Source organism: Rhinatrema bivittatum, chromosome 2 (genome assembly GCF_901001135.1).
Source record: "Rhinatrema bivittatum chromosome 2, aRhiBiv1.1, whole genome shotgun sequence".
NCBI lineage: Eukaryota > Metazoa > Chordata > Amphibia > Gymnophiona > Rhinatrematidae > Rhinatrema > Rhinatrema bivittatum.
The window spans coordinates 130,320,398-130,332,694 of record NC_042616.1 but is presented as its reverse complement, the minus strand read 5'-3'; the positions used below and the strand labels follow the sequence as shown (position 1 = coordinate 130,332,694).

Here is a 12,297-nt window from a genome sequence, read left to right as displayed (position 1 = left end):
ATCAGAAGGAAAATGATCCTAGATCGTAAATAATGTTTTGAACATGACGATGTGGTGCACATGGACCATGCAGACTTTAATTTCCAGGATACTCATTAAAATGTAACAAAAACGTAAATCACGAAGAACATTTAGGAAAAAAAATACTAACATTTTGCATTGTTCATCACTGACCAGAATACGTACAGGAGGCAAAGCACTCTGTAGAAGGCATTAACAACAAAATAAATTGTAAGTGATATAAGGAAATAACATGTGTCATGCTGGAACAGGCCATGGATCCATCGAGCCCAGCGTCCTGTCTCTGACAGTGGCCCGTCTTGGTAACTTGGAAGAACCCAGCATATCCTAATAGGAAATTCCATTGCCTAATACTCACTCCCTGACGTATGAAGACCCCAACTTGTTAAGTCTTTCCTTATAAGGAGTTGTTCCATCCCCTTTATCATTTTTATTGCCCTTCATTGTACATTTTCTATTGTTGTTATACCTTTTTTGAGACGTGACCAGAACTGGACACAGTACTCAAGGTGTGGTCACAGAATGGCTCGATAACAGAGGTGTTATTATATCCTGCCATTAGGATACCCAGTCCTCCAGTCTTTCAAAGTCCTCCTGCCTTTCCCTCACAAGCGACTCATGTTTTAACAACTTTGAATAATTTTAATGTCACTTTGCTCACTGCTCTCTTTTCTGGATCATTTTTAAATATATGTTAACCAGCACTAGTCCTAGCACAGATCCTTTCACCACTGGAAAAAAAGGACCATTTTGGCCTACCCTCTGTTTCCTTTCTTTTTTTTTTTAACCAGTTACCAATCCACAACAGGATACTGCCTCCTATCCCATGACTTTTTCTAATTTCCTGAGGAGTCTCATGGTGGAATTTGTCAAACAGAACTAAGCTTGCATATATAAATAAATAAAATAAATAATGCACTGAAATATTACTGGCTTTATTATTCAACTGATTCAATACACAGTTTATGCCACCAACGATATCCCACCGTGCCAGACCCTGGATAACAGCACTCTTAAACAAATGCTTTAAAGGGCTTTTGAGGTACAACATACACAGTATGTCTCACATGATATATGGCATGCATACACACTGTAGTGTGCCATGTCAATAAGGAAATGCTTGAAAGAAAGCGTGGTCCCAAGCATTCCAGAATTTTCTACAACTTCGCACTCATCTCATGGGATGTACGGAATTATGTACCTTACACACAGTCTTACTACTGTGCCATTCGAACATTATGCTTTACACATGCGTTACGGCATAGCATGCACAACGCAAGTTACATTTTCCATGGGAACATTTTGGGGTTTTACGACATACTGTCAGATTCACCGGTATTTGTGCACTTGCCTTGGGACACACAGATTTAGCTTAGTGATGACAAAGTCACCAACTGCTTAACAGCGCTACAGTCGCACAGAACAGCTAAGCTAGTATAGCTTGACATTTGCAGAATCTCCTAAATCAGGGACATTCAAGGTAAATAAAAGACATTATACGCTTTTAGATTCCATTAATGTGATTGCTCATAACTCCTGGTATATGCGGGAAAAATCCAGAGGAGAAAATCTAACGCACAAGAGACACACATCTCGGTTCTGTTCCTTATGCTTCTTTGCTCTCCTTCTTTTTTCTGTTTGGACTGTAACGTGATGTGATGATTCTCTGTAACCTTTGACTGCAAAAGATTATTTACATAAGGTTCTCAGTGCACACAGCACTGTACAAGATATCACATGAGGGTATCATGTCTCCACTCTCAATATAACAGGAACACAGAAAGTTGTTCAGGAGCACCGTTTTGGAGTCTCTGGGTTCACTTCACAGCGTTGCACGTTGCAAAGACTTCACGTACTGGAGAAAAATGCACTTTTCCAGTTAGCAGCACTTCCCATCCTATACATGCTCTGCAGTCAGTCGTACTCGATGGTGGGTGGTCCCCTCACAATGTTGAAATAACCTGCCAGAGCGCCGAGGTCCAGAGAGAGCGAACGTTGCCTCCGCAGCATCTCTGAGTCTTCGCTCACACACACCGAGGAGTCTGCAAGGAAAATGGGCCATCAGGTTAAACTCTCTGCATTTAAGGAAAATGAGCAATTCCACTTACAGAAGCAGTGCTATCGAAAATGTGTGCCTCTGGTTGGCAGTGGAAGGTGTAGGTGGAGTTTTGAAAGCTCTACCTACTTAGCATTGCCCTGCCCCCCCTCCTCCCACTGGCATCTTCCCCTTCCCATGCTATTTTACATTTTAAAATGTCATCAATTTTCCTGTAAATAAAGCCATCCCAGCCACTCACTAAAGAGATATTATTTCTATCCTAATGCAACAATGAACCCAGGTGCTAAAAGCCATTTCTCAGAAGGACTTCAAGGGGCTTGCAGCAATTAGGCTGATGCCTCTCACAGAGACCTCAGTCTGTTAACAGCAGAAGTCTGGAATATTTGGATCACTCCTAGAAGGTGTGAGCTGATTTAAACCACACAACAGTAAGCTACCCAAAGAATGCTCAAGACTGAGCATTAAGTGCACTTTGCTCTGCCGCTGTATGAGAGAGAGGGGCCAGGAGGTTTCTGTGTGTACACACACATATATACATACAGTATATTATATTATATATAAAACCTTTGGTTATAAATGATCATATAAATTCCAACAAGGTTCTGGGATCTGCTGTGTGTGATGCAGGAGTTCAGAACCAAGCACGCTCCTGAAGATTTTGAAAGGCACAGAGTTTGACCATGATAAAAAAAAAAAGTGCACCACCTTTCAATTCAGAACAAACGTAAAGCTATAACCAATCGACCATTCTGAAGACATGAAAGGAAGGAGACCTAGGAATAAAACCACGAGAAAGGGAAAATCCACCCTTTCAGAAATGTAGGTGTGACACGTTCCGGAGGGGACAGAGCTCTTTGTTTGAGGTGCTGAGACAGCTCTGGGGTTCGCTGCGCCGCTCACTGAACTGCCCTGCTCTAAATAGCATATTAAAATTAGGGTGAGCATTTTAAAGGGGGTCAGTTCATTTAGGGATCCATATTCAAAGATTTGTATGCTTAAAAATCTGACTGGTTAAAAATTACTCTCCCATCTGGCTAAAATCTATCCGCATGAAATCGTTGCATGCACAGAATTAGCCAGACAGAAAAAAAGGGGGCATGAAACATGGCTGGGACAGGCTTTTCAGACTTGGCTGATTAGAACGATGTTCAGCGCTAAACAGTTAAATCTGTGCCAATAACTTTGTCCGCCCAAATGGCTGCACTAAATCTGACTGCACAAAACTTGTGCTTCCAGATTTAATTGAATATCAAAGCACAGCTTTAGCAGGTTATCTGCAACTGAATATCTGAACAAAGTTAACCAGTTAAATGCACCACTTAGTGGCAGTTTTGAATTATCTCTTGGCACATAGTTTGTTTTACATTTAAGCCATTCAGAACGCCATAACTATTCTGTTAAAATAAGAACACCTTCTCCTTTGGACGGACTTGCAAGTTCCCGCCTTCCACTTTGCAGATCATGGCATAATGCTGCCAAGGGAGATCATTTTCACACTCTGCATGAGATTAGGGAGGGTTTGCCAGCAGTGGATCAGAGCTACCAGGGTCTGGCACATGAAGCAGAGCTGGTCCAGCTGCACTGTGCAGTGATTTCCGGTGAAACCAAACAGCAAAGCACCTCATAATGCAATGTGAAACAGCTCTGCTTCACATGGAGGGCCAGTGCATGCTGATTGGGAGCTATAAAAATAAACTTTTTCATGTTAAAAAAAAAAAAGGCTATTAGGTGGGTCCTCCTCATCCTTCCCTCATTTCATAATGGAAAAAGAGGCTTGGATGGGGTCAGAGAAGCTTTAAACAATTGATTTCCGCTTGGGTCTCAGAATAAAAGTTGAGTACATTTCTAAACCAGCTGCTGTGAAATAAGCCTGATAGCGCACCAGTGATGTTCTCCGGCAGCTCCAGCTCTTTCCTTGGCTGCAGCCTCTTCCTCTCAAAAAGGGCCGAGTCAAGGCTCTGGCAGCGGGGCTGCTCTTCTGGCGGGGGGTGCAGGGCCTCGTGCCTCAGTAACCCTGCGGCGGAAAGCCTCTGGTTCGGGTTCCTTTCTAACGAGGCTTTAATCAGTTCCCGCATGACTGGGCTGCAGTCCTCAGCAATGTCTTCCAGCGGTGGCGCCTGCTTGTGGATCTGTCAAAAAAACACACAAATACAGTGCTTATGGGCCAAGGTTGCTGTGAAGAGCTGGGGTCTCAACATCCACTTTTCCCCATCATCAACAGGCTGATTTCTGGGTTGAGAGGTGGCCAACCAGCAGAGTGTAACTCAGCTGGGGTATTGCTGCTCATGATCCTGGATTGGTCAGACCAAGGGTCCATCAAGCCCAGCATCCTGTTTCCAACAGTGGCCAATCCAGGCCATAAGAACCTGGCAAGTACCCAAAAGCTAAGTCTATTCCATGTAACCATTGCTAATAATAGCAGTGGCTATTTTCTAAGTCAACTTAATTAATAGCAGGTAATGGACTTCTCCTCCAAGAACTTATCCAATCCTTTTTTAAACACAGCTACACTAACTGCACTAACCACATACTCTGGCAACAAATTCCAGAGGTTAATTGTGTATTAAGTGAAGAAGAACTTTCTCCAATTAGTTTTAAATTTGCCACATGCTAACTTTATGGAGTGTCCCCTAGTCTTTCTATTATCCGAAAGGCTAAATAACCAATTCACATCTACCCATTCTAGACCTCTCATGATTTTAAACACCTCTATCATATCCCCCCTCAGCCGTCTCTTCTCCAAGCTGAAAAGTCCTAACCTCTTTAGTCTTTCCTCATAAGGGAGCTGTTCCATTCCCCTTATCATTTTGGTAGCCCTTCTCTGTACCTTCTCCATCGCAATTATATCTTTTTTGAGATGCAGCGACCAGAATTGTACACAGTATTCAAGGTGAGGTCTCACCATGGAGCGATACAGAGGCATTATGACATTTTCCGTTTTATTCACCTTTCCCTTCCTAATAATTCCCAACATTCTATTTGCTTTTTTGACTGCTGCAGTACACAGAGCCGACGATTTCAATGTGTTATCCACTATGACGCCTAGATCTCTTTCTTGGGTTGTAGCACCTAATATGGAACCTAACATTGTGTAACTATAGCATAGGTTATTTTTCCCTATATGCATCACCTTGCACTTAGCTGGCTAAATGGTGCTGTCTGAATATTTGGCCATGTTCAGTGGCCGCTACCTAGCCAGATAATTATTTATCTGGCTAATAGTTATCCAGCTAAGTGGTGGGCGGTATGAAAGTGCTGTTATTTATCCTGCTAACTTAGCTAGATAAATGGCGAGATTCAGCCTTTTCCGGCTAAGGGCCTGATTCACTAAGTTATTTCTCCCATTCTTTGTCTATGGGAAAATGCCTTGATGAATCAGGCCCTAAGTTAGCCGGATAAGTTAGACTTGCTATTGAGCAGGTCAAAAGTTAGCTAGATAAATTTAACTGGCTAACTTTTAGATCAATGTTTCCCAACTTTTTCAAGCCCAAGGCATATACATGGAGCAGTCAGTAAGGATATACAGAGGACTTGTATGGCCAAAATAAGAGCTAGGGAAGCAATGGGAAGCCTCACAAATCTCTCTCCCAAAATTTAAAACAAAGGGGGTGGAAACACATATGAACCCATTATAATCAGCCAGCTCCCTCTGTATACAAGTGCAGGAGAAGGGAGAAGTTGGTGTGTTGTGTGCAGCCGGTTAAGGGGGTCATTTTCCAAGCAGATCGCACGCGATACCAAGATCGGGGCGGAGTTGGGACGGCGTCAGCCCCGGAAGAGGAGGAATCGGGGCTGATGCCACGAAGACTTCGCCGACAGCGAAAGGTATGCGTCTTTTTCGCTGCCAGTTTCGCGCCGAATAACTACACAGGACCACCTCCCCGTTTCGCCCCCCCCATTACTGCGGGATTCAAAGAGCCCGGCGCTATTAGTAAATCCAGCCCTAAGTTAGTTACCTGGGCTGCCGTAAGTGGCTGCCTGAATGCCTGCACTGCTGCTAGTCCTAACCCTTGCAGCAAGTCACATCCAGTGCTCCGTGCACACACTCCCTATCTCACTCAGTCTGAGGCTAGGACAGAGGCTGAGAGCACTCAACAGAGGAGGCTCGGGACTGGAAAGATGAAGAGCTGCTCTCTGCTGCACAAAGTGAGTCCCAGCTATCCCTGCCCTGCATGCTTCCCATTAATGACCACAATCTGGGGGTTCCTGCTGCAGCTAGGAAGAAGAGGCGTGCATGATGACATGTTCTCAGAAAGAAGCTCCTACAAATTTAAGAGCCACCACTGGTGTCTCTTGCTGCTGAGAGGCGCTTTGAGCAGAGATCAGGTGCTGGACTGACTGTGAACATCATGGAGTGGTGACTTTTCCTTGGCAAACCCGATGAGATCTGAAGGCACACCGGTGTGCTTGGGAAACACTGTTTTAGACACTTGGGTAAATTCTTCAGCACAGTCGCACCACTGAATATCCCAGCTAAGATAGGCGGAGATGTTTATCTGGCTAACTATCTCAGCTGGATAGTGGCTGAATATCTACCACTCGGTTTGTAGCTTGCTGAATGAAGGGCACATAGGAAGCACTAGACTGAGGAGTCTGATTAACCAATGTGATATACTGCCGGTGCTGTGATACTTACTATATAGAGGTAGGAGGGATATGCAGAACGTGGGTACCGTTTCACCCAGGGGGGGCTCCCTGTCTGCATGTGAATTATGGTGGCTCCCAGACTGTAAATGTCAGCTGTGGTTGAGTGACCTCTGCATAGGATCACCTCTGGACTCATATAAATCTGTAAAAATTCAAGAGCATATTAGACCACCTAGTCTAACAAACAGACGTTTGCCGTTACGGTTTTTCTGCAACATGAACACAGAAAATAAGGGAAGAGTACCATAACAATATACAGTATTAATTACTCCCAGACAGACATTAACATTTGTATTAACAGTTAGGAACAATGCCACAAAGAGGTTGCTATTCAGTTGGCCATCTGCAGGGAAAGTTAGCCAGACAAAGCTGCATGGTTAACTCAGGTCTGCTTTTTGGCCAATCAGAGGTACTCAGGTAACTCTGGCTAGCCAGCACTGAATATCAGCAATGGTCAGGCAACGTTAGACCGCATCCAGGGAATGCCCCCATTGCTGCCTCTTTTTGGCTAGTTAAATTTTGTCTGGGCAACTATTAGCCCAGGCAAAATTTAGCCAGTGAGCAGGAGAGAAAACGTTAAACATCAGGGTTTTGTCCGGCTAACTCCAAACGTTAGCTGGACAAACCCTTTGAAAGTCACCTCAGGGAATATTGTGAATTATCACAGAAAAACATAACAGCGCTACGGTTAACACCAGAGGCTAATATGGTAGTACACAGCTCATCATAATAAATCAAAGGCTGATGATGACGTATCATCACAGAAGATAAATTAACGCATGGCACCCCGTGCACCTGTACTGTCTCTCGCAGATGAATGTCTCTTTCATGAATCACATGACATCTTACCACTTTCTGTTCTGCAGTGCAGAGCTCTAGCGGCCGTTATCCATTCTGGAGAAAGCAGGATTCTTTGCAGGTCTCTTTTATTGGACCAATATAAAAAAAAAGAGAGGTCACCAAAAATATTCTTACGCATGAACTTACAAGGCCCTTCCTTCAGATGTCAGACATCAGAAGGGACCCAGCCAGTCCTGGAAAGCACATGAACAACAAAATATCTGCATAATTCTTATGATGGCCCAAGAAAAGTTATCTGCAAAGAATCCATGAGAATCTAATGCTAGTAAGTGGGTGATCAGACAGATTCATGGCTTCTCCTCCTCCACAACACCATGCATATTGCATATTAGATCCATCCTGTTCTATGCTGTTGACAAGGAGGCGCACAACGTTTCACACACAAAACTCCTGGCTGCACAATGGAGTTTAATCTGATCTTTCTGCAGGTTCAAAATAACACAAAACTAAGTACATAATGTATTTTTTAATTGCCATTATGAGTTGCAGGACTTTCAAGTCTAGTTATCAAGATTTTAAAAATGATTTTAAATTTTTGGTCCAATATCTATTGCTTTCAAAACACATAAAATGTCTTTAGTCTGTAGGAAGGGTCTTATCGCGTACGTCAAAATGACAATTTCAAATGAAGAAGATGGACTGGTTGATCCTTCAAGGTTCTTGTCCTTTGCGGCGGGGGAGCTTAGAAGCAAGATTTTAAGAGTTAGGGATTTTTCTGTGGCTGAAGGTTTAACCAGCAGTTTTGGAAATCTTGCAATTCACCCAATGTCAACTTGGCAGAAACCATTTTGGAGAAGTGAGCACCCAGCCGATGCCGCTTGGGAGAAGAAGCTAGAGTTGCATGTCCAGTGCTCACCCAGAGGAAACAGTACAGTCAGTACCAACATGGTACATTGAGGAGCAGGGTAGATAACTGCAGTGATCAAGCAGTGGATCCCAGGTACAAAGAGGAGTTCTGTCCGGGGTGGGGGAGGAACTACCCCAGGGAGAGCCCTGGAACAGAGGGAATCCCAGGAAGAGTTCAAGGGAAGGACAGATTTATTCATGGAATGTTTGGCTGTACATTATGGATGCCACACCATAGAAATATGCCAGATGTTAAGTTATACTTACTGAAAAAATGTCCTCATTAAAGTTTGTGTTGCATCGGAACTTCACAACTGTGTAAGAACTCTTTAGGGGAAGGAGGTAATCAATGCCTATGGCCCTGAAGCTGAAGCTCACCCATAATCTAAAGAAGCCTGGGGTGCAGTGAGTGCATGAGACCTCAGTCACCCCTTCACAGAACCTCCTTCAGCAGAGAAGTACCCAGGAGCGAGCTATATATATTTTCTGTCTATACCGCTCTCTGCCTATCAGACTTCCTATTCTCCCAGAAAACTCTGTTCTTCCCTCTTCCTATTTGGCATGGACTTTCTCCTCCTCAGCTTTGATTTCTCTCGCACCTTTTTTTTTTTTTTTTTTGATCTGACATTTTCCTCTTTCTCCTTTAGGCTTTCAGTGCTGGAGTGTCTGGCGCCATGAGCTTTCATTTGCAACTACCCAGGGATTTCGCCCTCTCTCATATTCCCTCAGTCACTGCAGTGAAAGCCCTTGGCCAGAGGCCATGCAGTAGGATGCCTTCCGGGCCCTAAATCCAGCTGCTAGGGAGCCTATACAATACATTTTAATGTGCACGTTAGGAGCACTTTGCATGTGCTGAAAGTAGCATGCTAAGCAGTAAGGCCTTAACGTACACGCTAAGACAATCCCTCTATACATTAATGTGAGGTGCCCTTAGTGGAGTCATTCACCGGTGGCCGCAGTGCAGGCAAGGGGGCTCCGACATCCCTCCTGCCCAAAAAGATCCAGCAACTTCAGAATAATTCGGCATGTTTCCAGCAGGATGGATGGGGAGCATGGGGGATGCCTATTGGAGGATCTCCTGTTCATGAGGGGTGGGGAATGGGAGGGAAAGGGATTTACTGGCTAATTGGCCCACAGTAAAAAAGCTGCAACTAATGCTGATGTCAAACTTTTTTGTTAGTACTAAGACTACTGTATTCAGGACAAGTTTTACTGTGCCTTCTGCAACAATTTTTTTTGCATAGCATGTTAAGTTCGATTTTAACGTGCGCAGGAAACTTTTACTGAGGTGCATGGTAGCTTTTTTTTTTTTTTTTTACCTTCCTGTTTTATTACCTAGACCCTTAGGTGTCTCCATTGCATGTTGACTATGACTCCTGCCCCCGGAGACTGCAAAACGCAGCCTATGCCGCATCCCTGGCCCTGGCTGACCAGGCACTTGAAAACAGGACTCTCTACACGGCAGGGCATGGAACCAGCATTAAGCTATCCAGCCAGGCTGGTTCCTCTCCCTCCTGATAACAATCAGCTGGTCAGCTTGACTCACACAGCGCAGCTAGCTCAAAGTTCAAGAAGATGATTACCGGTCATAAGATCACAAGAAATGCCATTCGGTACTCAACCACAATCAAACTGCTGTATTCACATTCTGCAGAGTTTGTGGCTTTCTATGCACAATAAAAGAATTTAATGAAAAAGAGCAAAATAATAATAAAACCCCCACAACTAACAAATGGAGTAAAAATAGAGAACCAGGTATACAGATGTGCATATAGTAGTACTGATGACAGGCTTGCTTACTCCATGTACATTTGTAAACTGAAAATCTGCATTAAGAAAACAGAGCAGACAATGCTGCCCACATATATTCCAAGATTATTTAGCAGTCAAGTATTATGGATTTTCAGAAAATGTAATAAGCCAATTACAGATTAATCAGATCTAACTGTGGTGCTACATTCATAATCTTCCACAACGTAACAGGGATCCCAGTGTTAACTGGGATTATTCTGCTGTATTCATACAGTACTAATAAGGATCCTTTACTTGTTATTTAACTTTAACAAGTTAAATAACAAGTAATTTATAGCATAGGCAAAATACCTTGCCTATGCTCCAATGCATCAGACATTTCTTGCAGTTATTACTGAGATTATATTATGGCAGTAGTTATAACCTTGGGAGTAATGTTATTAATTGGAAACTAGTGTGGGTATTATGCCCTGGAGTAGCCAGCCTATGGGCTGGTGGAGCCAGAGGACCCCTCCCAGTATGGAGTTGGCCCTGTAGGGGCTTTTCCACCCAAGGGAAAAGGCCCAAAGCCAAGGAATGATGAACTAGTGGCTCCTCCCCCTCTGGAACTGGCTGGGAAGAGTGTGGGAGGAGAGGCAATTCTCCCCTTCAAGGAACAGAAAGACTAAAAGGAGGAGACTCAGGGGTGCCCTGAGATGAGGGGAACCCCAAGGAGAACTGGAGTGTGGAAGAGACCAGGGAGTTCCGCACACTGTCCAATAAAGGCCCAGGATGAAGGAAGAGAGGTTCCCGCAGTTATGAGGCTGTGAGTAGCCACTGGGCTCAGATGTGAAGGACCGGAGAGGTCCTCTATGTTGCAAGTTCCCTATCCCAAAGTAGAGAGAGGAAAAGGTAGAATGATGGAGGACTGAACAGTTCTAAATTCTGTTCAAATGTAGACAGGGAGGAGGCAATTCCAAATCTGGGGTACCATGTAGGTTCTAGTAACAAGTGTTTTACTCTGACTGTGTATCCCATGAACTCTGGGTATTCAGCAACAAATGCATTTTAATTCCTCAGATCATTCCCCACACAATCTCTGCTATTACAATTTGATATTATAAAATGTTTTGTATAAATGGGCTCTCTTTTCACCAACAAATAAATAAACTGACATACTTCTTGATTCAGCTACTAATTAGTTTGCAGTACTTCTGGTTTCCTGTCACTTTATTCAGCCCTTGACTGTGTGATACAGGAAGAGATGGCCGTGAGTTTGCTCCAAGATCAACCTTTCAGTGGGCTCCTTGTTTTTTCATAGTGTGCACAGGTGTTATCCTCGGATGTTTGCCTTTGCTTTTGTATTCTGCGTCATTACTATACCACAACTATTTCCTCACCACAATCTGAATTCAGTTCTGATCTGCACCATCTCTGCAATCTGGGAGATTAGTTGTATTTGGGGAAGTCTCTGTGGGTTCTTTCCAGTCCTTGAAGCTCTGGACAATTTTTTTTTTCCATCTAAATATATTGACTTAATGGCAAGAGGAAACAATTGATTTTAAAATCTAATGGCCATTTCCAAATAATACTGCTGGCTTTTTGGTGCTAATAATAATTTAGGTGTTTGGATTGTGCAATAACGTGTGATGTTGGTATGTTAGCCAGATTCAAAGCACTGTAAGGCAATGGGCATCCTTGCTATGTTCCCTTCTTGTGGCATGATGATGACAAACATTTTGAGGTAGATGTTAAAAGCACTGCTCGCACAAAAATGCCCACATATGCACGTATGTGGGGCATGCGCAAGCAACGTGGATTTTAAAAAGCCGCGATGTACGCACATATATACCGGTGCACGTGTCAAAAATAAGAGAGAGTAGAAAAGGGGCATGGCATAGGTGGGGCATGGGGATTTCAGGGTGGGGCCAACAGTTACGCGTGTATCTCTGGATTTTAAAACCGGAAACCATGGCGTGCATCTGCTTGTCATCCGAGAAACTTTACTGCTGCTCCAGATGAAGAGCAAGTCTGTAGATTTTTAGAGTGAGAGGTCTGGGTCAACTGGGGGGAGTGTAGGATGAAGAACCAGAGCAGACTAGAATCCTCAATATTAACTGGGCAAACTGGTG

The 12,297-nt window shown here is 43.7% G+C and overlaps 1 protein-coding gene across 3 annotated transcripts in view; it reads right to left on the bottom strand.

Annotated features, from left to right (window-relative positions):
• Positions 1 to 941: 941 nt before the first annotated feature.
• Positions 942 to 12,297, bottom strand: part of MAP3K8 (mitogen-activated protein kinase kinase kinase 8) — a 32,276-nt gene continuing 20,920 nt past the window's right edge. For all 3 annotated transcript variants that reach the window (XM_029588623.1, XM_029588625.1, XM_029588624.1), the window contains exons 6-8: positions 6,717 to 6,869; positions 3,963 to 4,209; positions 942 to 2,063 (exon numbers count right to left, since the gene is read on the bottom strand). In XM_029588623.1, coding sequence (XP_029444483.1) covers positions 1,936 to 2,063; positions 3,963 to 4,209; positions 6,717 to 6,869 — 528 coding nt within the window. In that variant the 3' untranslated portion in view covers positions 942 to 1,935. The remainder of the gene's footprint in view (positions 2,064 to 3,962; positions 4,210 to 6,716; positions 6,870 to 12,297) is intronic.